The sequence below is a fragment of the Petromyzon marinus genome, chromosome 19, assembly GCF_048934315.1.
Source record: "Petromyzon marinus isolate PM22_M1 ecotype Great Lakes invasive population chromosome 19, UKy_Petmar_22M1.pri1.0, whole genome shotgun sequence".
In the NCBI taxonomy this organism is placed as follows: domain Eukaryota; kingdom Metazoa; phylum Chordata; class Hyperoartia; order Petromyzontiformes; family Petromyzontidae; genus Petromyzon; species Petromyzon marinus.
Window position 1 is genome coordinate 12,987,667 of NC_133685.1, and position 26,554 is coordinate 13,014,220.

Sequence of the window (26,554 nt, forward strand, 5' to 3'; positions counted from 1 at the left end):
TGTGTTATTTTATTTTATCAATTTATTATTTTATTCGCATTCTACGTGACTTTACCGAAAGAACCAAAGAAGATGAATCCTTGCAGTCACGAAAGCTTTAAATCGAAATTTAAATGAAGGTTGTGTAATCAAGCTTCAGATCTGCAGCACAACGGGAAGGGGGAGTAGACTCACCGATGCAATACATCGCAAAAGAGAAGGGGGAAGCGCGTAATGGCAGTGCCCATGACAGAGAGATGAGCAGCTGTAAGAAGGAGCGCTGGGGGCGGGAAGGGGAGGAGGTGTAGAAGGGATGACTGCGCCAAGTTGATGGGGATGAGAGGGAGAAGGAGCGAGCAGACGTGAGCTGCAATGAGCGGCGTCTATTTTCACGGGGGGGGGGGGGGGGGTGGGGGGCGCAGGGAGAGGGGAAGCAAGGCCATAATTATAATATATATGGGGGGGGGACACATCCCCCCCCGAATATTCAAATATGCTCAAAATGCCCCCCCCCCCCACCAATATATTGCTATAAAATAGATTTCTGTTTATATGATTGTGGTTATGGTTGTACTTTATTAATCCCTAATCTCTGCCATTACATACAATGAAACAAGAAAAGGTAAAAAAAGAAAAAAACAGAGCAATGTAATACACTATTAGACATTGTTAAAAATACATAAGTCCATCCTATGTGTTAGGCAATTTTTGAAAATATTTTAGGCAGGAAATGGCAGGAAATTCGTTTTCAAATTTAGATTTTTTTTAATGGGGGGGGGGGGGGGGAACTCCCTGGAAGATTTGGTCCCCCCAATGTTGACTCCATGGCTATGGCCTTGAGGGGAAGGATTCAGAGTGGAGGTGACCACACAAGTCACGTGATTTACGGGAGGCTTGATCTGATCTAGATACGATGTATAGATGGGTAGGACGTGCAGGATGGAGGAGGGCAGGTCCAGGGTGGCATTGGAGTGGTACCGACAGCACGATAACCAAGGGGAGGACTGAAATGTTGAATTTATTTCGCACCATACGTAGCTAACCGTGCTAATCGGAGGTGCGGGAAAGCCAGGTAGTGGTAGTGATGAGAATTGTAAGAACGGTGCTCGAGGGCTGTGTTGACTGTATAACAAGAATAGAGACATTCTGTTGCATAATGTAACAGGGCAGAGCTTTGAAGTCGCATTTTGACTTTGCAACAGCGGTGGTAACTCGCGGAAGAAATGACACGAAGGCGAGGTGTGGGTAACGTCAATGGCATTGGCCGTCATGACCTTTTGGACCTGACCTTTAGGGTCTGGAGTAAACTAGGCCTGAGGTTTGCAATGATTCACTCCCACGTGGCGAGCGGATTGCAACGATTGGGGTCGCTCTTGGATGATGTATCGTTATTGTTTTGAGTTACGTGCCGAATGTAACGCCCTCTAGTGGTGGCGGAGGTCATGTGAACACGTGACGTGAAAAGTGATACAGAGGCGCATCAACAACAACGAATTATATTATGGAATAAAAACTCGATTTGGTGCTTTCGTGACTGCAGGAATTATTCTTTGGTTCTTTCGGTAAAGTCACGTAGAAATAAAAAAAAATAATTATGTAATAATTATGTAATAATCATTTACCGAAAGCACCAAAGAATGGAATAAAAACTTAAAAGTGCGCGAAGAATGTGTGGAAAGATGTGCGCTTGTAAATTACATTGAGGGGCGGAAGGGGGGAAGACGTGAATTGAGAACAAACAATTCAAACTTCTTTAAAGATTTGGCACCAAAGGGGTGCAAAGCTGCAGTAACGGTGGGGAACCACTGCACTAGTGTCTCAAATCCTGTTTGGAAGGGTTGACTCGGCATTTCATTTTTGTGGTGGTGGATAAAATGAGTACATGGATGATTACATTGTGGGGCAGTCACCAGCGGGTGGTTTTTCTGAAGCGTTACGAGTCCCGTATGTATGCATGTATGTTGGACTTCTTTCGCACCGTATGTATGAGCCATCCGTGCTCATCGGAGGTGTTGTAACGCGTGGAATTTCCACGAAAAGCTCGGGGCTAACAAGCCGAGCCCTGCCCCCACGAAGTATAAACTAAAAAAACCCTCTTCAAAAAAAGTTTATTTTTAATCATTATGACAGTGGACCCTCCTGTACAGAATGGTCCAGATGTCTTGTGACCACCATTTAATTCACTAAAACGTAATATTTTGAAAGTGAGGTTTATTCGTACGTTCGTTTCTCAGTCCGTTTGTGCTGGTGAGGGTCGTGGCGACAGCATGTTGAGTAGGGCGGTCCAAACCTCCCTTTCCCTGGCGACAGATTATAGTTCTTCTTGGTGAATTCTCAGGCGTTCCCAGGTCAGCTGAGCGACAGTCCCGCCAGCGTGTCCTGGGCCGGCCCCGGGGTCTACGCCCAGCGGGACATGCCCGGTAGCGTTCCAGGGGGAGTCTACCGGGGGGCATGCTTACCAGGTGCCCGAACCACCTCAACTGGCTCCTCTCGATCTGAAGGAGCAGCGGCTCGACTCGGAGGCTCTCCCAGATTACCGTGCTCCTCATCCGATCACGGAGAGTGAGCCCGGCAACCCTGCGAAGAAACCTCATTTCGGCCCCTTGTAACCTGCGATCTCATCCTTTCGGTCGTTACTCAAAGCTCATGACCATAGGTGAGGGTGTGAACGTCGATCGACCTGTAAACTATGAGCTTTGTCCGAGAACTCAGCTCCCGCGTCACTATCACGGAACGGTACAGTGCCCGCAACACTGCGGACGCCGCACCGATCCGCCGGCCGATCTCCCGCTCCCACTTACCATCACTCGCGAAAGAGACCCCAAGGTACTTAAACTTCTCCACGAAGGGCAGCTGTTCATCCCTCACCTGGAGAGCACAATCCACCGTATCCTGGGAGTGAACCAAGACCTCAGATTTGGAGGTGCTGATCCTCGTCCCAGGCGCTTCACACTCGGCATCAAACCGTTCAAGTGCACGCTGGAGATCACAGACTGACGAGGCAAAGAGGACAACGTCATCTGCAAAAAGTAGCGACGCCACCTCCATGCCCCCGTACTGGATACTCTCCATACCTCGGCTGTGTCTTGATATCCTGTCCATGAAAATCACAAACAGGAGTGGAGACAGGACGCACCCTTGGTAGAGTTCACCACCTACAGTGTTGGGTAGCACACGGGACCGGCAATTCCGAGGTTACAGAATCGTAATATGCATTTATGGTGGAGGAATCCGATGAGCTATAAAGCTTTTTGCAGAGCAACACACACTACAAAATACGGCAGGAGTATCGGAGAGGAAAACAAACCGCTTGAACAAATATATAAGTAAAATATGTGTTTTTATCTTGCAAGGTAAAGTCCACTGAGCTATCAACAGGTTCAAGTCCATCTCCCTGCACCCAAGGGTTGGGTGGGAAGTTAATTTCCTAAATTCCTCGCGCCTCTGGCCACCCAACAGCAGTGTAACTGGGTACACCCACAGCGAGTCCGGACATCTGTGAAACTACTGAACGTCTGTGGAAAAGAGCTTTTTAGCTCATCTGATTCCTCCAGTATAAATACATATTCTGATTCTGATAGTTGGATTGGCAGGTCGCGTGGTGGGTTGCAGTGTGGGTACTCCACAAACTTATTCCAACACATGTATAGCCAGTGTGGAATAGAAAGAGTAGGCCAAATACGATCCGGTACTCCCTGCAGCGGAGGCCATTCCGCCAGCAGTGGCTTGAGCGAACAATTGCAGGGCTGGGCCATACATCCTATTCGTCTTGCTGCTGTTGTTGTTGTTGTTTAAACAATACATGTTAATGCTAAACATTGAGGAAGGACACCGCAGAGAAGATGCAAAGCAAAGCGTCAAAAACAAATGTTAAATGCGAAAAAACAACAAACCGTGTACGTTCTTCTGATTTTGTTTGTTTGCCATGTCATTCTGCGACGAAATATTCGAGCAACATAGTTTTGACGTGACTGTAAGAATGTAAAGGGGTGACCTGCTTGTCTTCACCAGAGGGTAGAAGACGAGAATGGGGTGGGTGGGTGGGGGCGGTGCAGAGTCGAGTCTAGAGCACGGCGAGTCGGGGCGGCCGCCCCGGGACCCGCGCTTTGGGGGGAGCCCCGCGTTTGGACGTCACGGTGTGTGAGATGTCATACTGCCGGTTGAGTGTGAGTTTCATAGCCCAATCCCCACTTAGAGACGGCCCTGATAGTGAGGGGGGAGGTCACTCAGAGTCCCACCCCCCACGATGTGGCTGCCCCCCCCCCCATCCCCCCCCATCCCCCCCATCCCCCTCCATCCCCCCCATCCCCCTCCATCCCCCCCATCCCCCTCCATCCCCCCCATCCCCCTCCATCCCCCCCCATGCCCCCCATCCCCCCCACCCCATCCTCCCCATCACCAGCGCAGTTGCACCGCCTACACACAACAAAGACAAAGATCCCTCGTATAGCCCCGACAGACTGTCGGGGCAAGTGCTGTTAGCGAGCACCTATGAAGGTGGGCAGGGCGCACGAGGGGGTGGGTGGCCAGCACCACGCCCGGCCGCCTTTGTCTCCCCGGTGGCGATGTTTACTGCACACCGCACCGGGTTGTCATTTAAGGCCGAGTCGACCTAGGGGAGGAGGCGCAGGCACCGGTTCACCGTCACCGGTGTAGGCCCTGAGCGGGAATCGAACTCGGGTGGCCGGGTTCGTAGCGCAGCGTAGCGCGAACCACGACCGCTCCCCAAGCACACACACACACACACCACACATCCACCCACACATCCACACAACCACCCACACACCCACACACATCCACACACACCCACCCACACACCCACACACGCACACATCCACACACACACATCCACCCACACACCCACAAACACCACCTATACACACACACCATCTACACACCCACACACACACATCCACCCACACACACCACCTACACACCCACACACACACACCACACACCCACCCACACACACCACCTACACATACACACACCACACACCCACCCACACACACCACCTACACACCCACACACCCACACACCACACATCCACCCACACACACCACCTACACACCCACACACCCCACACACCACATACACACCTACACACCCACCCACACACCACCCACACACCCACCCACACACACCACCCACACACCCACACCACCCACACACCCACCCACCCACACACATCACCCACACACCCACACACACACACACCACACACCCACCCACACACACCACCTACACACCCACACACCCACACACCACCCACACACCCACCCACCCACACCACACATCCACCACTATGATGATAACTCCACCACCGCGTTTGTGCCGAAGCGTAAGACACCCGTGTTCTCCTACACACATTTGCACGCTCCATATTACACTCCCACACTCGCACAAACACTCCCACACAGGAACCATCGCTGGCATCGTCATCGCGCAGGATTCCTATACCAGTCGGACAGCATTGTTGAAGAATACAAAAAAGAGGCGTTGTGGTGTTTTGGTTTCTGCTGCTGCTCATCGCTGGTGTTAAGACAATGCGAAGGTAATGGATCGGTTTGCGCGATTCATTCGTGGATATCAAAATCGACGTCCTGCCAGGACGTAGCAGCCTCCTTCAGCCAAGCTTGCCCTCAAACACCCAAGCCGGTAAGCGACTCTCCACGTGAGACTTTTTTGTTGTTGTAAAACCTGTTCTCTTTGGTTATTTCGGTAAAGTCACGTAGGTATAAAATAAAAGACATTTATTTTATACATTTATTTCATGACTTACCGAAAGAACCAAACAGTATGGATCCCTGTAGTCACGAAAACTTCAAATCAAGACTGTTCTAAATAATAGCTCGTCTTGTCTGTCGAGTGTAGAGGTGGGGAGCGGTGGTGTAGAGGTTAGCGCCACGCTGCGCTACGAACCCGGCGACCCGAGTTCGATTCCCGCTCACGGCCACCAACACCGGTGACGATGATCTAAAACCGGTCCTGGGCCTCCTCCCCTAGGTCGACTCAGCCTGAAATGAGTACCTGGCGCGGTGTGTAAACATCGACCACTAGGGAGACAAAGGCGGTCGGGCGTGCTGCTGACCACCTACCCCCCTTGTGTGCCGTGCCGGTCTTCATAGGTGCTCGCTAACAGCACTTGCCCCAACAGTCTGTTAAAGGCTATACGGGGGAGCTTTGTCTTCGTATTGTGTTTAGGGGTGTATTTCTGTATACGTGTGGCAGTGTGTATTCTCTGGTTCTACTGGACATCTGTGAAAAAGAGCTTTATAGCTCATCGGATTCCTCCAGTATAAATTCATATTTTAATTCTGATCTGTTTGTGTGTATGTATGTGTAATATCTGCGTGTGCATATATCTCTGTTACAATCAATCGGCTGTTACAATCAGTGCAGTGAACCCAGTCGTTGGAAACGTTTAAGATCCTTGCAAGGAGGATGATTCAACATCGCCTTGCCAGGCAGCACGCCGAGGAGAAACTTGCGGAGCCCCGATGTGGTATCAGACCGGGGCACGGATGCCAGTCTCTGTACGTCTGTCTGTCTGCTGCAGCAGAGGTGTAGGGAATGTCAACAGGAGCGAACATCTCTCCCATTAAATGGTTAAGACCGATGGTAGCATCCGGAGGTATTCGGCCTTTGGGTTGTTCATTGTGCTTTTGCGGTACCTGGCCCTCTGCTCACGATCATTATGGACCTCCACGATAGGTAAAGCTACGCGCCCTGGCAGTCCGAGGACATTTCCTGTTGACACGTTACAATGGCATCGTTTCGAGTCGCGTTTTATGTCTGTACCAGTAGAAGTTGCATCTGTTACAGTACGCAAAGTGGGTGGCTGATCAATGTTTGGGTGCAGTCCAGAGATAGCGCCTTACTGGACATCCATGTATATGCGTGCCGATGTCCTGGCTATTGTTGCCAATTCTGAGGAGTTGGATACTCTGCTGTTGAACCTGGAGCTTGTTACGGAGCGATCTGGACATTCAGAAATGAGAATATGTTTTTATTCTGGAGGAATCCGATGAGCTACACAGCTCTTTTTCACATGTGTCCAGTAAGAGCAGGTCAGAAGGTTACAGAACAACAAGCAGTAAGAGCAAGTCAGAACGTTACAGAACACAAACAGTAAGAGCAAGTCAGAACGTTACAGAACACAAACAGTAAGAGCAAGTCAGAACGTTACAGAACAACAAAGAGTAAGAGCAAGTCAGAACGTTACAGAACACAAACAGTAAGAGCAAGTCAGAACGTTACAGAACAACAGTAAGAGCAAGTCAGAACGTTACAGAACACAAACAGTAAGAGCAAGTCAGAACGTTACAGAACAACAACCAGTAAGAGCAAGTCAGAAAGTTACAGAACACAACCAGTAAGAGCAAGTCAGAACGTTACAGAACAACAGCAAGAGCAAGTCAGAACGTTACAGAACACAAACAGTAAGAGCAAGTCAGAACGTTACAGAACACAAACAGTAAGAGCAAGTCAGAACGTTACAGAACAACAACCAGTAAGAGCAAGTCAGAACGTTACAGAACAACAGCAAGAGCAAGTCAGAACGTTACAGAACACAAACAGTAAGAGCAAGTCAGAACGTTACAGAACACAAACAGTAAGAGCAAGTCAGAACGTTACAGAACAACAAGCAGTAAGAGCAAGTCAGAACGTTACAGAACACAAACAGTAAGAGCAAGTCAGAACGTTACAGAACAACAAGCAGTAAGAGCAAGTCAGAACGTTACAGAACAACAAAGAGTAAGAGCAAGTCAGATCGTTACAGAACAACAAAGAGTAAGAGCAAGTCAGAACGTTACAGAACAACAAACAGTAAGAGCAAGTCAGAACGTTACAGAACAACAGTAAGAGCAAGTCAGAACGTTACAGAACAACAGTAAGAGCAAGTCAGAACGTTACAGAACAACAAACAGTAAGAGCAAGTCAGAACGTTACAGAACAACAGTAAGAGCAAGTCAGAACATTACAGAACAACAAACAGTAAGAGCAAGTCAGACCGTTACAGAACACAAACAGTAAGAGCAAGTCAGAACATTACAGAACAACAGTAAGAGCAAGTCAGAACGTTACAGAACACAAGTAAGAGCAAGTCAGAACGTTACAGAACAACAAACAGTAAGAGCAAGTCAGAACGTTACAGAACAACAAGCAGTAAGAGCAAGTCAGAACGTTACAGAACAACAGTAAGAGCAAGTCAGAACGTTACAGAACACAAACAGTAAGAGCAAGTCAGAACGTTACAGAACAACAAACAGTAAGAGCAAGTCAGAACGTTACAGAACAACAAACAGTAAGAGCAACTCAGAACGTTACAGAACAACAAACAGTAAGAGCAAGTCAGAACGTTACAGAACACAAACAGTAAGAGCAAGTCAGAACGTTACAGAACAACAAACAGTAAGAGCAAGTCAGAACGTTACAGAACAACAACCAGTAAGAGCAAGTCAGAACGTTACAGAACACAAACAGTAAGAGCAAGTCAGAACGTTACAGAACAACAAGCAGTAAGAGCAAGTCAGAACGTTACAGAACAACAAACAGTAAGAGCAAGTCAGAACGTTACAGAACACAAACAGTAAGAGCAAGTCAGAACGTTACAGAACACAAACAGTAAGAGCAAGTCAGAACGTTACAGAACAACAAGCAGTAAGAGCAAGTCAGAACGTTACAGAACAACAAACAGTAAGAGCAAGTCAGAACGTTACAGAACAACAAGCAGTAAGAGCAAGTCAGAACGTTACAGAACAACAAACAGTAAGAGCAAGTCAGAACGTTACAGAACAACAAACAGTAAGAGCAAGTCAGAACGTTACAGAACAACAAACAGTAAGAGCAAGTCAGAACGTTACAGAACAACAACCAGTAAGAGCAAGTCAGAACGTTACAGAACACAAACAGTAAGAGCAAGTCAGAACGTTACAGAACAACAAGCAGTAAGAGCAAGTCAGAACGTTACAGAACAACAACCAGTAAGAGCAAGTCAGAACGTTACAGAACACAAACAGTAAGAGCAAGTCAGAACGTTACAGAACAACAAGCAGTAAGAGCAAGTCAGAACGTTACAGAACAACAAAGAGTAAGAGCAAGTCAGATCGTTACAGAACAACAAAGAGTAAGAGCAAGTCAGAACGTTACAGAACAACAAACAGTAAGAGCAAGTCAGAACGTTACAGAACAACAGTAAGAGCAAGTCAGAACGTTACAGAACAACAGTAAGAGCAAGTCAGAACGTTACAGAACAACAAACAGTAAGAGCAAGTCAGAACGTTACAGAACAACAGTAAGAGCAAGTCAGAACATTACAGAACAACAAACAGTAAGAGCAAGTCAGACCGTTACAGAACACAAACAGTAAGAGCAACTCAGAACATTACAGAACAACAGTAAGAGCAAGTCAGAACGTTACAGAACACAAGTAAGAGCAAGTCAGAACGTTACAGAACAACAAACAGTAAGAGCAAGTCAGAACGTTACAGAACAACAAGCAGTAAGAGCAAGTCAGAACGTTACAGAACAACAGTAAGAGCAAGTCAGAACGTTACAGAACACAAACAGTAAGAGCAAGTCAGAACGTTACAGAACAACAAACAGTAAGAGCAAGTCAGAACGTTACAGAACAACAAACAGTAAGAGCAACTCAGAACGTTACAGAACAACAAACAGTAAGAGCAAGTCAGAACGTTACAGAACAACAAACAGTAAGAGCAAGTCAGAACGTTACAGAACACAAACAGTAAGAGCAAGTCAGAACGTTACAGAACAACAAACAGTAAGAGCAAGTCAGAACGTTACAGAACAACAAAGATTAAGAGCAAGTCAGAACGTTACAGAACAACAGTAAGAGCAAGTCAGAACGTTACAGAACAACAAACAGTAAGAGCAAGTCAGAACGTTACAGAACAACAGTAAGAGCAAGTCAGAACGTTACAGAACAACAAACAGTAAGAGCAAGTCAGAACGTTACAGAACAACAAACAGTAAGAGCAACTCAGAACGTTACAGAACAACAAGCAGTAAGAGCAAGTCAGAACGTTACAGAACAACAAACAGTAAGAGCAAGTCAGATCGTTACAGAACAACAAAGAGTAAGAGCAAGTCAGAACGTTACAGAACAACAAACAGTAAGTGCAAGTAAGAACGTTACAGAACAACAAACAGTAAGAGCAAGTCAGAACGTTACAGAACAACAGTAAGAGCAAGTCAGAACATTACAGAACAACAAACAGTAAGAGCAAGTCAGAACGTTACAGAACAACAGTAAGAGCAAGTCAGAACGTTACAGAACACAAACAGTAAGAGCAAATCAGAACATTACAGAACAACAGTAAGAGCAAGTCAGAACGTTACAGAACAACAAACAGTAAGAGCAAGTCAGAACGTTACAGAGCACAAACAGTAAGAGCAAGTCAGAACGTTACAGAACACAAACAGTAAGAGCAAGTCAGAACATTACAGAACAACAAGCAGTAAGAGCAAGTCAGAACGTTACAGAACACAAACAGTAAGAGCAAGTCAGAACATTACAGAACACAAACAGTAAGAGCAAGTCAGAAGATTACAGAACAACAAGCAGTAAGAGCAAGTCAGAACGTTACAGAACAACAAACAGTAAGAGCAAATCAGAACGTTACAGAATAACAAACAGTAAGAGCAAGTCAGATCGTTACAGAACAACAAACAATACAATACACTGCAGCAGTGCAGAGTATAGGTAAGGTAAGCAAATCACTTAAAAAAATGCAAAGAAAACTAAACTATTTTTTATCCTACCAGATAAAGCTTACTGAGCTACGGTGGCCAGATGTTAACTACCTCGCTAGGTATACAGGAGGTCGTGAGTTTGATCCCGACCCTGACGCCTGCTGCTGTATATTTCGGGCTTGCATTTTCTCTCTTCCCGTGGTGGCGTGGATGTTTCTCCGGGCCCTCGGGTTTTCCCCTCCACATTTATAATCAACATCACGAACTCAGAGTATTTGGCCGCTGTTAATTTGCACAGGATAAGCAACTTCGTTGGGTTATTGTTTGTGATAGCCAAGTCGCTTCTGCAAAAGAGCCATATAGCCCAGTGGGCATTACCTGGTAAAATACAAAAATAGTTTCGTTTTAGCTTATTTTCAGAAGCGACCAGGCCACAAACAATGGCTCAACACTAAATACACGGGTCTACAGCCAAAATGCTTCCGAAGTAGTCCAACTTTACGATTTCTGAGTCACTGAGAATGAAAGTGACGCTTAGAATTGTTTATTGGCTCTAGTTTACAAGATATGCTACTGGGTCAGTATATATGACCCTTGACTTGGGAATGGCGGAGGATAAGTGAGTTATAAAGGGAAGAGATATCAATTTCAACCAGAAATTACTAAAATACATATTTGACTGGATCTATGAATAAATCTATTACTGGGTTTGGACAGTACTTGCTTTTGAGCAAAACAATGAATGATGCAATTTGAACCTGGTATTGCGTCATACATGATATCATGATCCAGCTGAGTGGAGACTGTTCATTGATTCATCGAAGATGAGTCTTAAAGCTATACTCACTAGTTATTTCGGTAAAGTCACGTATGTAGAAATAAAATCAAATAAATCACAAATAAAATACAATTAAAAATAAATCACGACGTTTCTCATCATCTAGTGAAAATGGGGCAAACCACATAGCGAGGGAACACACAGATGGACATCACACACAGATGGACATCACACACAGATGGACATCACACACAGATGGACATCACACACAGATGGACATCACACACAGAGCACGCAGAGAACGGCAAACTGTGTATCTCTGCTACCTTGTACCTGGTGTCTGTTCACGAGTCCTTGTCCTCTGTTTACGTTGGTATGTTCAGCCCAGAAGATGAACACAACATTTAGCAGTCTTTTGAAATACGTGGTCAACCAGGTTAGTGTCTAACTGTGCTGTTGGCCGACTGGTTTGCATTGCGTTAAGTTTCCAAGGTTTGTTGAGTTCGCGTCTTCCATCTTCTTGCTGTATTTGCCTCCGTGCAGTTTTCCGTTCTCTGTGTGCTGTGTGTGATGTCCCTCTGTGTGCTCTGTGTGTGATGTCTCTCTGTGTGTGATGTCCCTCTGTGTGTTCCCTCGCTATGTGTTTGCCCCATTTCCAGCTGATGATGAGCGCTTGTGTTGCGTTCGAAACGTCGTGATTTATTTAAATGTAAGTTTACTTGTGATTTCTTCACATTTTATTTTACTTCTACACACGTGACTTTACCGAAAGAACCAATGAGTATAGTAATTCCTGCAGTCACGAAAGCTTCAATTCTAGATTAGTCTTCAAGCTGTTTTGCTGCATCATGGCAATGTTTTACCATCAATTGCAGTTGGTCATGAAGTTCATATGAAGGAAACGTATGACAACATGAAACAACTTTTGAGGTGCATGAACTCTGACCAACATCAGTGGCAGCTTCGTGGCGATTTGAAGGTTGTTGCTCTCTTGCTTGGTCTGCAGACAGGATACACAAAGTACTGCTGCTGTTCTCTCTGCGGATGGGATAGTCGTGCGAGAGATTCCCACTACATCAAGATAGATTGGCCACTCCGACAGTCATTGGAGCCTGGGAGGAAAAGTGTTCAGCATCCGCCACTTGTTGAATCAAGGAAGATTTTGTTGCCACCCTTACACGTCAATTGGGTCTGATGAAGAACTTTGTCAAAGCCATGAACAAAACACAAGCAGCTTTCAAGTACCTCCGTGGAAAATGCCCAAGGTTAAGTGAAGCTAAGATAAAGGAAGGTGTCTTCGTTGGTCCTCAGATTCGTGAACTTCTTCGAGATGATGCATTTGACAGTGCACTGCGTGGCAAGGAAAAACGGCTTTGGAAGCCTTCCAGTTAGTGGCAACACATTTTCTAGGAAACAACAAGACAGACAACTACAGGGAGTTGGTGGAAAACCTCCTCAAGGCATACAAAAGCCTTGGTTGCAACATGTCACTAAAGATAGATTTTTTGCACTTTCATCTAGATGTTTTTCCCACCGAACTGCGGAGGAGTGAGCGACGAGCGTGGCGAGCGATTTCACCCAGGACATTGCAACAATGGAGAAACGCTGTCATGGCAAATGGAGCCCATCAATGGGCAGTGACAAGAGATGCTCCCTTTAATGAATACAAGAGACAAGCCAAGAAGTGCCAAGTAGACACTGAATAAGGACGAAACAATGTACTTATATAGACATTATAGTTTTTTGCCTTTTGTTTCATAATACATTTTATTCATATAACCCTTTTGCTCATTTTTAAAGTGTTACATGAACAGGACAGGTGACATGTTATTATGTAAAGCAACCATAAATACATGAAAAGAACCTAGGTTTAAAATGTATGAGTAAAACTCTACTATCTACACAATAAATATAGACGTAAAATGTAAAAACTTAAATATCTTGTGAACAGTAGTCAATCAGTTATTTTCATATTTGAATTTAGCACTTGAAAATACATAATACACAGCAGATTTAATCTCTGAAGCAGACGACATCTAAAAAGTTGTAGACCAGCGATACCTGGGTACTCGGTGACACCTTACACTGCACAGCGACGTGGCCCTCGCAGAACGATGGCCCCCTGTTGCAGAGAGAGGTTCGTGGTTTGAATCCAGCGGCCGCCCTGGTTAATACTGCGGTACACGTGCCATCTGCTTCACAGTGGACACGTTAAAGATCGCCCCCACCCCCGATGTTATTTGCAAGAGTAAGTCATTGTGTGTGGTCCACAATTACCGAATATATAAAATGTATTGGAAGCTTTCGTGACTGCAGGAATCCATACTCGTTGGTTCTTTCGGTAAAGTCACGTAGGTATAAAATAAAAGAAATCAAGACGTTTCGGGCGCAACACAAGCGTCCATCATCAGGTGGGAAAGCGTGGTCTGCTGCTGAGGCAGACTGTTTTAAAAGGTTTGAAATGGGTGTAGCTCACAGGTCATAAAGAAGTGGCCGGGGCTAGTGATGTCAATGTGAGACATTAGCATGTAACTGTAAGATAGAGAGAGCGACCTCCTGGACGAGGGCACGGAAGTGGCTATGTTAATGTGAGGAATTAGCATGATGTTAATGTGAGAAAATAGCATGTAAAAGTAATCTAGGAAAGCGGCCTCCTAGACGAGGGAACAAAAGTGACGTTGCTAGATCTGAAATCGCTGCTATCCTCAAAAACGCTAAGAAACCCATTATCAGCAAGGACGAGCGTTTTGAACTCTCTAAATAAAAAAAAAAACAGATGGCATTGTCATCCTCTCAGCCGACAAGGGCAACACCACTGTCATCATGGATAAAACCACTTACAACAACAAAATTCAGGACCTTCTTAATGATGGCAGCTATACCAAAATCAACAGAGATCCCACCAACTGCCTAGCTACTAAAACCAACAATATCATCACTAAATCGACTTCTCTAATCGATCAGACCAAGCAGAGCTCCCTAAAACCTTCAGCTGCTAGACCACCCAGATTTTATGGCCTTCCAAAAATCCACAAAGTATGTACCCCGCTCCGTTCTATCGTCTCCACCATTAACTCACCCACCTACAAACTGGTCCGATTTCTGTCTGAGACTCTGCTTCCTTTCACTGGCAAGTCCACCTCAGCTGTACTTAACTCAGCTCACTTGGTTTCTCTAATCAAGGACATCTCACTGTCTCCGGATGATTTGCTTGTCAGTTTCGATATAGTCTCTCTGTTCACCAATGTACCTGTACTTGACACCATTGCAATCATTGAAGCCTTGGTCCAACAAGGACTGAATCCAGATGTACCAACTTTGGTCAGGCACTGTCTTACCAACACATACTTCACCTGGAATGGTACATTCTACAGACAAAATGAGGGTACTCCAATGGGTTCTCCCTTATCGCCAGTGCTAGCAAATGTTTTCATGGAAAAATTTGAGACAGATGCCATCCAGACATCCACCCTACGTCATCCCTTGTGGAAGAGATACGTAGATGACACGTTCGTCATCTGGCCACATGGCCTGCCAGCACTGAACCAATTTCTCAACCACATCAATTCCATACACATGTCTATCAAATTCACCATGGAAGTGGAAAAAGATGGCAAGCTACCATTCCTGGATGTTTTGATTGAGAAGAGACATGATGGCTCGTTGGGACATTCAGTCTCCAGGAAAACCACCCACACGGATTCCTATTTAAAGCCTGACTCCCACCACCATCCAGCCCAGAAGAATTCCCTCATCAAAACACTACACCATAGGACCCTTTGCTTCTCCGACCAGCACAGTGAGTTGTTTTCCAAGACGGAGGTACTGTGCAAACCTACCGGCTACCTTCAGAGATTTGTTCATGAAGCCATCCAGATATATAAACACAGACACAACTTCAACCGAGAAGATGGGTACAAACTGAGCAATCCTTGGAAGGACGTTATTAACCAGGTAAAGTCTTAAATGACTGTGATGTTTCCATCCAACCTGCCTATGTCAGCTGTTATTTCGACCCTCTGTGTCTCTCTCTCTATGCCTCTCTCTTAGAGCTCTCATGCTCACATGTCCGTTCCATTGCACTCTCATGCCTTTGGATTGCACTCTCATGCTCACATTTTTTTTGGATTGTACTCTCATACTCACATTAACATCACTAGCCCCGGCCACTTCTTTTTGACCCTTGGGCTACACCCATATCAAACCTTTTAAAACAGTCTGCCTCAGCAGCGGACCATGCTTTCCCACCTGATGATGGACGCTTGTGTTGATCCCGAAACGTCGTGATTTATTTTATACCTACGTGACTTTACCGAAAGAACCAAAGAGTATATAAAATGTACCCACAAATTTATCCGTGGGAATTATACGTAGCAATCACCGTCCCTTACTCTTGCAAATGATAATCGTCATGGTATCTTTGAAGTCTTACCTGGTTAAACAAAGTATTATGTACGTTGAACTTTCGCACCACACGTGGCAAACCCTGTTAATCGGAGGTGCGGGTGGATAGACAACAAACTAAACGCAGAGTAACCTTGAATTCCACTCCCCCCAACTCTCCGTGAGTAATAGGAGTGGTTGCGGAGAGCGTGGATGAGTTTCCCGAACTGGACCGTGTGCTCATGTCCAGCTCCAGCTCCATTTTGCCAGTGGAGGTCTCGCTCCAAATTGAGCGTTATCTTTTCATCGGCAACATAACTGCCCCTAAGTCTGCTGGCCTGTCGCTCCACACGAAGCTTCGAGTCTTCGTGGCCAATGCAGTCACCTCTCTTCTCTGTGACGTGAAGCGTGGACCCCTTGTTACAGGTACCACTGTGGAGGCATAATGTTCCAGCCGGCTTGCCTACTCGCTGATCTGTTTCAAGATCTATTACTGCGGTGTCGAGATGTTAACTACCTCGCCAGGTATGCAGGAGATTGTGGGTTCGATCCTGACCCTGACGCCTGTATATTGGGAGTTTGTGTGTCTCTCTTCCCGTGGTGCTATGGATTTTTCTCTGGGTCCTCCGGGTTTTCCATCCACATTTAGAAACACGCACTGAGAGTATTTCGCTGCTATAGATTTCCACGTGATAGGCCACTTCGTTGAGCTATCATTTGTGAGCAGGTCACTTCTGACAAAGAGCTATATAGTGGGTCTATTCTAAACAACAATGTGTTTAGAATAGTTTAGTTTATCTGGCAGGTGAGAATGCTGATCCGCAGGCCAGTCTGCCGTATGTTCCATAGAGGGGGCTAAACAGGTACAGCATGGGATAGAGAAGAGAGCGCGTTGATGTGGTACAGGAGGATTGAGAGCCGGTTGGAGTTGCTGTCGATAGTCACCAGTGGTTTTAGAATTAGCCTTTACGGAGGAGGCTCGTTAAGGACGCTACTGGGCAGTTAGTAGCAGCCGCTATCTAGCAACAATGTAGGGAGGAGAAGAGCTGCTCAGAACAGCGAGCAGAGCACTCAACAGAAGAGTGGGGAGCGCAGGTGGTGCATCTGCCGGTTATCTCGGTCAATTATTCCGTAACACCTGGGATCTGTTCCGTGATCTCCTGCCAGCAAGCCTTTCAGCACCTCCCATGGCCTCAAAGTGCACTTAGCCGAGCACCAATGCCGCGGTTGTGTTTGTGTGTCTTTGTGTTTGTGTCGTTGTTCTTGTTGTCTGTGTGTGTATAGGTAGCTTTGTGGGGAGTGGTAGTGCAGTGGTTTTGCGCACTGCACTCCGAACCAGGCGAACTGAGTTATAATCACGCTCAGGGCCAAAAACTGGTGATTATTTTAACCGGTCTTGGGCCTCCCCTAGGTCGACTCAGCCTTTAAATAAATATCGGGTGCGGTGTGTAAACATCAACACTGGGAAGGCAAAAGTGGCCAGCCTTGGTGTTGGACACACCACCAATCTCGTGTCCCGTGCCGGCTTTCAAAGGTGCTTGCTAACGGAACTTGCCTCAACAGTATGTTGACGCTAATCGGGGGATCTTTGTCTTTGCGTGTGTGTGTGTGAAGCTCCGAATCTTCTCGTCCACAGTGACGCCCTCCCTTCTCTACGTTTATGGAGCATGGAGCCCTTTAAAGGAACATTATTTTCTCGTCCTTGCAAGAGAGCTGCTAAGCTCAACAGGGACCTAACCAGCTGCGACAATAATGAAGCCCTGAGTCTACGAGTCTCGGTTTGGGAACCACTGCTCATAGCAACGTTAAAGGGAACCCTCTGGCCCGCGGGTCCAATGCGGCCCACGATTTAACTTCACGAGGCCCGTGACCACACGAGGCCCACCACTGCCATACAGACAATATCTCTCCGTCACCGTCAGCACCCGCAGACGCCTGTCTGCCAACTAACACGTCAGCAGCCGTTGCTCAAAGCCTCCCGGGTAACCCTCCCGTGCTCACCGTCAACATCACCCCCTTCCTTCCCCGTTCCCCGTTCCGTGCGGGCAGGTGTGGGCGACTCGCAGCCGACGACTTTGGGAGACTAAAGCCACGCACGTGGTCGCGACGACACTCGGGCGGCCGGGTGCCGCTGCGGGAAATCGTTCAACGCCTCCGCGCCGTAGCGCCGCGAGTCCTGGCGGCGGCGGCGATGTCCGGTGGCGAGGGTGAGCCGCCGCTGGGGTTTGTGCGGGTCCTCTACGAGTTCTCCTACGAGGACAGCGACGGCGGCCGCGGCCGGGTCACGCCCGGCGAGCACTACTCGCTGCTGCAGACCAGCACCGCCGAGTGGTGGCTGGTGGGGCCCCTCGGTGGTGGCGGGGCGATGTTCTACTTGCCGGCCAGGTACGTGCAGAGGACTGCGGCGGCGGCGGTGGCGGTGGCGGGCCCGAAGCGCGTGGAGGTCGTGCGTCAGCGCGTGCCACCCATGCCGCCTCCACGGTGCAGGACGGCGTGGAGGAACCGCGTGGAGCCGCGTGTCCACTCGGAGGAGAGTGGAGATGGATTGTTCTCTGTGGAGGATGAGGAGGAGGAGGAGTGGCGGTCGAGACTGGACGTCAATCGCAACGATCACCACAACCACCACCACCACAACCACCACCACAACCACCACCAGCAGCAGCAGGACCACGACCAACGTCACCACGACCACCAGAGTGACCGTCACGATGATCGTGACCAACACGACCAACACTACCACCACGACCAGTACCAGCACCATGACCAGCACCACAACCAGTACCAGCACCACGACCAATACCAGCATCACATCCAGAACCAGTACCAGCCCCACAACCACGACCACCACAACCACCACCGCCATCGCAACCATGACCAGGACCCCCACGACCAGGACCCCCACGACTCCCAAGATCACATCGACTCGGGCGCCCGCGAGGACGTGGCGCTGACGGCGCTCTACACGAGCGTGTACACGGTGCACGGCCGTGCCCTCTCCACGGTGGCCGGCGAGCGGCTACTGCTGGTGGAGAGGGCGACGGGCGACTGGTGGGTCGTGTGCCGGCCGGAGCAGCGGGAGGAGCCGTTCTACACGCCGGCGTCCTACGTCGCTCGCAGAGATGCGCCGGAGGTGGCGAGGGTGGCGAGTGGTGGACACCGCGGATCCGGCGTCGGCCAGAGCAGCGGCGGCGGCAGCGGCGGCAACAACGACACCAGCAGCGACTGCTACAGCCAGCGCAACGACAGCTGCATCATCGGCAGCAGCAGCAACCACGCAGGCATTGGCGGCTTCAACCACAACAGCAGCAGCATGAACAGCAGCAGCAACAGCATGGGTATTAGCAGCATTGATCAGAACAGCAACAGCAGCAAGGGAATAGGCAGCTACAACAGCAACAGCAGGATCAGCAACAACGCGGGCATTAGCAGCTTCAAGCATTACAACAGCAACATGAACAGCAGCAACGACAGCAGGAAGGACATTGGCAGCATTAACCATAGCAGCCCCATCAGCAACAGCAGCACGGCCATTAACAGCGTCAACCACAACAACAGCAGCAGCAGCAGCAGCACGGGCGTTAGCAGCTACAACCACAGCAGCAGCAGCAACAGCAGGACGGGCATTAACAGCATTAACCACAACAACAGCAGCAGCACCAGCACGGGCATTAACAGCGTCAACCACAACAACAGCAGCAGCAACAGCACGGGCATTAACAGCGTCAACCACAACAACAGCAGCAGCAACAGCACGGGCGTTAGCAGCTACAACCACAGCAGCAGCAACAGCAGCACGGGCATTGCCATATTTAATCACAATAGCCACAGCAAGGGCACTAGGAGATTCAACCACAACAACAACAACAGCAGCAGCAGCAACAGCACGGGCATTGCCAGCGTCACCCACAACAACAGCAACAGCATTGCCAGCGTCACCCACAACAACAGCAGCAGCAACAGCATTGCCAGTGTCACCCACAACAACAGCAGCAGCATTGCCAGCGTCACCCACAACAACAGCAGCAGCATTGCCAGCGTCACCCACAACAGCAGCAACAGCACGGGCATTGCCAGCGTCACCCACAACAACAGCAGCAGCAGCAACAGCACGGGCATTGCCAGCGTCACCCACAACAGCAGCAGCAACAGCATTGCCAGCGTCACCCACAACAGCAGCAGCAGCAACAGCATTGCCAGCGTCACCCACAACAGCAACAGCAGCGGCACGAACAGCAGTGAGAGGGCACAGGCGGCCGTGGCGGTGGGCAGCGCGCCGCGTGGCTCCACCCCGCGGGGGAACCACCCCGGCACCGTCGCGCGACCTGTGCCGCCCTCGCCATCGTCGCCATCGTCGCCATCGTCGCCATCATCGCCATCCTCGCCATCGTCGCCGAAGTCTCCGACGTCGCCATCGTCGCCGAAGTCCCCGACGTCTCCGACGTTGGTGCGCGTCGTGCACCCGTGCGACTACACGAGCGAGCGGGGTCGCCGCGTGCGCATCGCGCGGGGCGAGCTCTTCGTGCTGTCGCGCAAGACCGACGCCTTCTGGTGGAGGGTGAGGCGCCTGGGCGAGCGCAAGCCCTTCTACGTGCCCACGGGCTACGTGCGGGAGGTGCGCGGCGTCGGCGGCGGCGGCGGCGGCGGCGGCCTCGGGAACGCGGCCGCAACCGACGGCGGAGGCCTCCGCGTTCCGCCGCGGCCGTCGGGCGTAGCGGCGGAACCGGCCGAGTCGCGGCCGCCCCACCGGGGCCCCGGCGATCCCCGGCCCGCGGCGCTGCGGGTGCTCTTCAGCTTCGAGTTCGCGGGGCGCGCCAGCGGGCAGCCCGTGCGCATCGCCGAGGGCGAGGAGTTGGAGCTGGTGAGCAAGGAGAGCGCCGAGTGGTGGAGGGCGGCGCGGCCCGGCGGCCCGACGCTGCTGGTGCCGTCGGCGTACGTGGACGAGGTGGCGGCGGCGGCGGCGGCGGCGGCGCCGTCACGTCGCTCGTGATCGAGACAGACGGAGCGTTAAAAAAACCACACGAGGCTTGTAGCCTTGCCGGCAACGGTGAGCAAGCTGGAAGTCGTCCCAAGGAGCGTGGTGTTGGGTGGGGGGGGGGGGGGGTTGTGCGCGTGTTTGTGATTCCACTGAGAGACAAAGAGGAACGTGTGGAGTAAAAAATTGCAAGTTGGAGACGGCAAATCTTAAGACAGAAGTGTGATTGGCCAGGGCAGATGACAATACGAGACGATGGGGTCTAGGCCAGGGGTCGGCAACCTAAATAACGAGAAGAGGCTTTCGTTTTTTTGTTCGAATTCGGTACAAAACTCAATATTTCAAGAGCCGCAATGCACGTGAACACACAAGACCAGGACAAATATCCCCCGTGTAGCCTTAACCGCACCAGGCACTCATTTGAGGTTGAGTCGACCTAGGAGAGGCCCAGGACCGGTGCAGATAATCGTCACCGGTGTTGGTGGCCGTGAGCGGGAATCGAACTCGGGCTGCCAGGTTCGTAGCGCAACGCGTTAACCGCTACACTACCGCTCCCCCACCCACAATAACAACAACAACCGCCATTCGCCACTAAGTGGCGGTGACGTCACCACGACGCTTGTGCCAGGCCATGTGCACCTTGAGTCCACGTGAAGTGTCGAACGCGCGCTGGCAGGAGGTCACGGGGCAGACCCAGGTGCCACGGGTCGACTGACTGAGATGACTGGCTAGTACACCACCTGTGCCCCCTACTGTGCCAACTTGCTGTGCTTTAGCCACCCGGCGCTCCGCTAGTTGTTGTGAGCGTCGCTCCTCCGCCCTCCGTTGTTGGAGGACGACTGCCTCCAACTGCCCAGTAGTGTCCTTCACGAGCCTCCTCCACAGAGGCCGATCTTGACACCGCTGGTACCAGTCATCGGCAAGTCCACTCAGCTCCACGTCCTCCTGTACCACATCACTCCATCTCTTCTCCAGCCCGTGCCGCGCCCGTTCAGCCCCCTCGATCCGGCCGAACAAAAGCTGTTTCGGCATGCGGTGGCTGGGCATGCGGGCTACATGACCCAGCCCCCCCCCCCCCCCCACACACTTACACAGACACACCCACAGGCACACACAGACACACAAGGACACACAAGGACACACAGACACACACAGGCACACACAGACACACACAGACACACAGGCACACAGACACACAGACACATAGGCACACACACACAGGCACAAACACACAGGCACAAACACACACAGGCACAAACACACACAGGCACAAACACGCACAGGCACACACACGCACAGACACACAAAGGCACAAACACACAGGCACAAACACACAGACACAAACACAGGCACTAACACACACAGGCACAAACACAGGCACTAACACACACAGGCACACACACAGGCACAAACACACAGGCACAAACACACAGACACACACACAGGCACAAGCACACAGGCACAAGCACACAGGCACAAACACACAGACACAAACACACAGGCACACACACAGGCACACACGCACAGACACACAGGCACAAACACACACAGACACACACAGGCACAAACACACAGGCACAAACACACAGGCACACACAGACACAGACACACACACAAACACACAGGCACACAAACACACACAGGCACACACACACAGACACACAAACACACAGGCACAAACACACACAGACACACACACAGGCACAAACACACACAGGCACAAACACACATACACGTTGTACACACAGACACGTCGTACACACAGACACGTCGTACACACAGACACGTTGTACACACAGACACGTTGTACACACATACACGTTGTACACACAGACACGTTGTACACACAGACACACACACACACACGTTGTACACACAGACACACACATGCACGTTGTACACACAGACACACAGACACACACAGACACGTCGTACACACAGACACACACATACACGTTGTACACACATACACGTTGTACACACAGACACAAACAGACACGTTGTACACACACACGTTGTACACACAGACACGTTGTACACACAGACACACACATACACGTTGTACACACAGACACACACACACATGCACGTTGTACACACAGACACGTTGTACACACAGACACACACACACATGCACGTTGTACACACAGACACGTTGTACACACAGACACACACACACATGCACGTTGTACACACATACACGTTGTACACACATACACGTTGTACACACAGACACAAACAGACACGTTGTACACACATACACGTTGTACACACACACACGTTGTACACACAGACACACACACACAGACACGTTGTACACACAGACACACACACACAGACACACACACAGACACAGACACACACACACACGCACGTTGTACACACGTCACGACGCAGTCCGTGAAGAGCCGCAGGTTGCCCCGGCCCCAAGGGTTCGCGCGGGACGCAAACTCGGAGAACAATTCCCACCCTGAGAGCCCTTCCCGACCACGACGACATTGTACAAAGTGCACATCTGGTGGTGGTGGCGGTGGCGGTGGTGATGGTGGCGGTGGTGGTGGTGAGTGGGCGGGTGGGTGGGTGGGATTTGGGCCAAGTCTGTGAACAAGAGAATATATTTTTTGTTTAGTCACGAAACAAACCGTCCGGCCACATGCCCCCCACCTCTGTGATTTATTTTACACCGTGTGAACGCGTGCGCATTTGTGTCGCAGATGAACGCGCACGGTACAAGCAGACTTACCCACGATTTAACACGATAGACGCGTTATTGAAAATCTTCGCCGAAGGCGAAAATCGCGTTCGTTCAACGCTAATTTCCCTAGAATTTCCCCATAAGAAATATGCACTTCAAGTTGTTGCTCTAACGTTACCACGTTTATACTTTTCTTACTTGCACAACCACTCGAAGCATCGCTGCCACGCTTCTCACCCTTGCCACGCATAATGAATGCGCACTCTTTTTGCATTTCAAAGCAAATGCAAAGCCATGGCAATTGACCACCCGCACACTTTGCGTGACGCGTCCGCGACGGGCTGTAGGAAGCAGCACGGGAGATGCGTGCGCGCGTTCCATGAATGGGAAATCAAAGAAAATCAAAGAAAATCAAAGAAAATCAAAGATTCGCCAATCTGCAACTGCGGCAAAGCCCGAACCATCAAACGCATCCCTGCGCACACGGTGGCGGCATCGATGCAATCCGTACGGCCGCCGAGGATATTGTTCGAAGGACCTCGGCATTCGACTGTGACATCATTGCAAACTGCTGCTTACGTGCCATAGGACAGGCGAAGACCAGCGGCCGCTACATTCGGCAGGACGTAACAAAAAAAAAGAATTGCATTTTTTGTTCATCGAAATTGTGACCCCCCCCCCCCCACCGAGAGTTCGTTACACATCGCTAGTTGTGGGGGGGGGGCTGGGTGGGCTGAATCGTTTCACTGTTAAACCTCTGCAGCCACGTGCTTGCCATCGTGAGTAGACGTCAGTGGAACATGGGTAAGCCTCAGCGTCGTGGGTGACCGCCGTTTGTCGTGACGTTGAAGTGTCCCCGAGTTGGAGAGCCACAGGGACGCTGGCACGGCGGTTCCGCGATGGGCCTTTACGGCCTCGAAGAGTAATCTTCTATGTATGTTGTCCGTCTTTCGCGGCGTACGTAGCCAACCATATCAATCGGAGACACTTCCCTGGGCAAATAATTGGCGCAGTTGTTTATTATTATTATTATCATTGCGGTTCTGAAGAGCATCTGTTTACAACTGAATAAGTAAATATGCCCACGTGTATGCTTACAACGATTGAATACAGTACTTAAATCGAGGACAGTAGTGGCACCGCGGTCGGCACACAGCGCTGTGAGCCAGCCAAGGCTAGCACGAGGGGCGAGTGGATTTATGAAGCAGTCCTGGCCCCCCCGCTCTCCCCCCACTTCCACAACCCGCACTGAGCGGCATGGTGAAGTACGCTCATAGAACGTCCACAACTGACATGGAATGGAGTGGGCCGTAAATATTGTTATTGTATCAAAGTGCTGTTAGAGTGGCGCACGAGGAGGTAGTGCGGCTAACACCAGGCCCGGCCGCCTTTGTCTTCCCAGACCTAATGTCCCCGGTACTAATTTAAGCCCGAGTCAACATAGGGGAATCACAGACGCGTTGCGGACAAAACACACCACGGAAATTGGCCGTGGCAGGAATCGAACTCGGGTCACCGGGTTTGCAGAGCAGTGCACTAATCACTGCACTTCTGCTCCCCAAAGACAAAGACAAAGACCCTCTCCGTGTAGCCTTAACAGACCGTAGGGGCAAGTGCTGTTTGCGAGCCCATAATGAAGGCCGGCACGGCACACGAGGAGGTGGGTGGTCAGCACCATGCCCAGCCGCCTTTGTCTCCCCAGTGGCGATGTTTACACCATGTACTAATTTGAGGCTGAGTCGACCTAGGGGAGGCCCAGGACCGCTTGAGATAATCGTCACCGGTGTTGTTGGGCGTGAGCGGGAATTGAACTCAGAGTTGTCGAGTTTGTAGCGCAGCGCGCCAACCATTACCCCACCACTCCCCACACGCATACTCGAGCTGATATTGCCTGAGGCAATGGAGAGAGCTGTTGTGGGTCTCCACAGGACAGCGATTCGTTGAATCTAATTGATGGATTCATTGACACTTGCGTAAAGTAATTGTATCGAGCAGACTGAATCGACGCACGGTTTATCTTTTCACTCATTCGTTCATCATGTTTTTGGCATTTTGACGTAAAATTCGTGTCAACCATCCCCGATGCAAATCCTTGCCCTACATTGACCGAGTGAAATGATTAACAATAATCCATTGAGCAGAATTATTGATGGCTCAGTTGACATACAAACAACACTTGACACATATCGGCAGAGTGACACGGTGGCCTTAAATGGGAACGTATAATCGGCGACGTTTCGGGCATTGCCCCTTCGTTTCGAGCAGTGGATGTGTTTATGAAGAAGGGTTAGTGCACGGTTAGCATGCGCCATCCACAGCACTGCCCACTAGAGGCCACTGTGCATTTGTTGTGTTTAATTCACGGGCAGGTTTTTTTTAAAATATCACTCAAACCTTCCAGGTTGGCGTAAGGCCTCCACCGCCACCACCACCACACGTCCCGGGTTTGTTTTTCCTCTCCCGGGACAGGGACTCGGTGGGTTTTAAGCTGTCCTCGGTGCCAACCCCTCGAAGTTTTTTTTTTTTGTGAACGTCGTGGGGGAATTCTTTTTTTTTTGTCCTCCAGCTTTTTGTTATATTATTTGGTCTCGTTCTCAACTCACGATGGGAAAGCGGAGTCAAGTTAAAGCTGCATTTTTTGTTTAGCCACGTGACACATCGAGGCATGCGGGGCGAGTCTCATTGGCAAAACAGCAGCCTTGGTCACCAGAGTGGCAACGGCAAACCACCTGAACGAAAGTACAGCAACGAAGCAGAGCAAAATATACGGGTTAAAAACAATCGTGTCGCATGAGAAAATCTGAATCAGAATATGCATTTATACTGGAGGAATCCGATGAGCTATAATGGTTTTCTGCACGGATGTCCAGTAATTGCACCTGACCAAACAAATATGGTTGGGCTTTTTTTTGCAGAGGACAGGACTTGCGGGCGTGGCCATGTACAAGTGGGCGGTGTTAGCGATTAAGTGGGCGTGGCCACGAGCAAGTGGGTGGCGCTAGCGATTTAGTGGGAACCGCCATGTGCA

General features: G+C 49.7%; 1 protein-coding gene across 1 annotated transcript; it reads left to right on the plus strand.

Annotated features, from left to right (window-relative positions):
* The first annotated feature begins 4,830 nt into the window (after window positions 1-4,830).
* LOC116943779 (uncharacterized) lies at window positions 4,831-23,050 on the plus strand. The gene is made up of 2 exons (XM_076068175.1): window positions 4,831-5,637; window positions 17,909-23,050. Exon 2 carries the CDS (start codon window positions 18,051-18,053, stop codon window positions 20,844-20,846), a length of 2,796 nt encoding a protein of 931 aa, XP_075924290.1. The 5' UTR covers window positions 4,831-5,637; window positions 17,909-18,050; the 3' UTR covers window positions 20,847-23,050.
* The last annotated feature ends 3,504 nt before the right edge of the window (window positions 23,051-26,554 follow it).

Bases quoted from the DNA above. Each gene is read 5' to 3' on its own strand.
- LOC116943779 (XM_076068175.1), top strand. From the start codon at position 18,051: ATGTCCGGTGGCGAGGGTGAGCCGCCGCTGGGGTTTGTGCGGGTCCTC.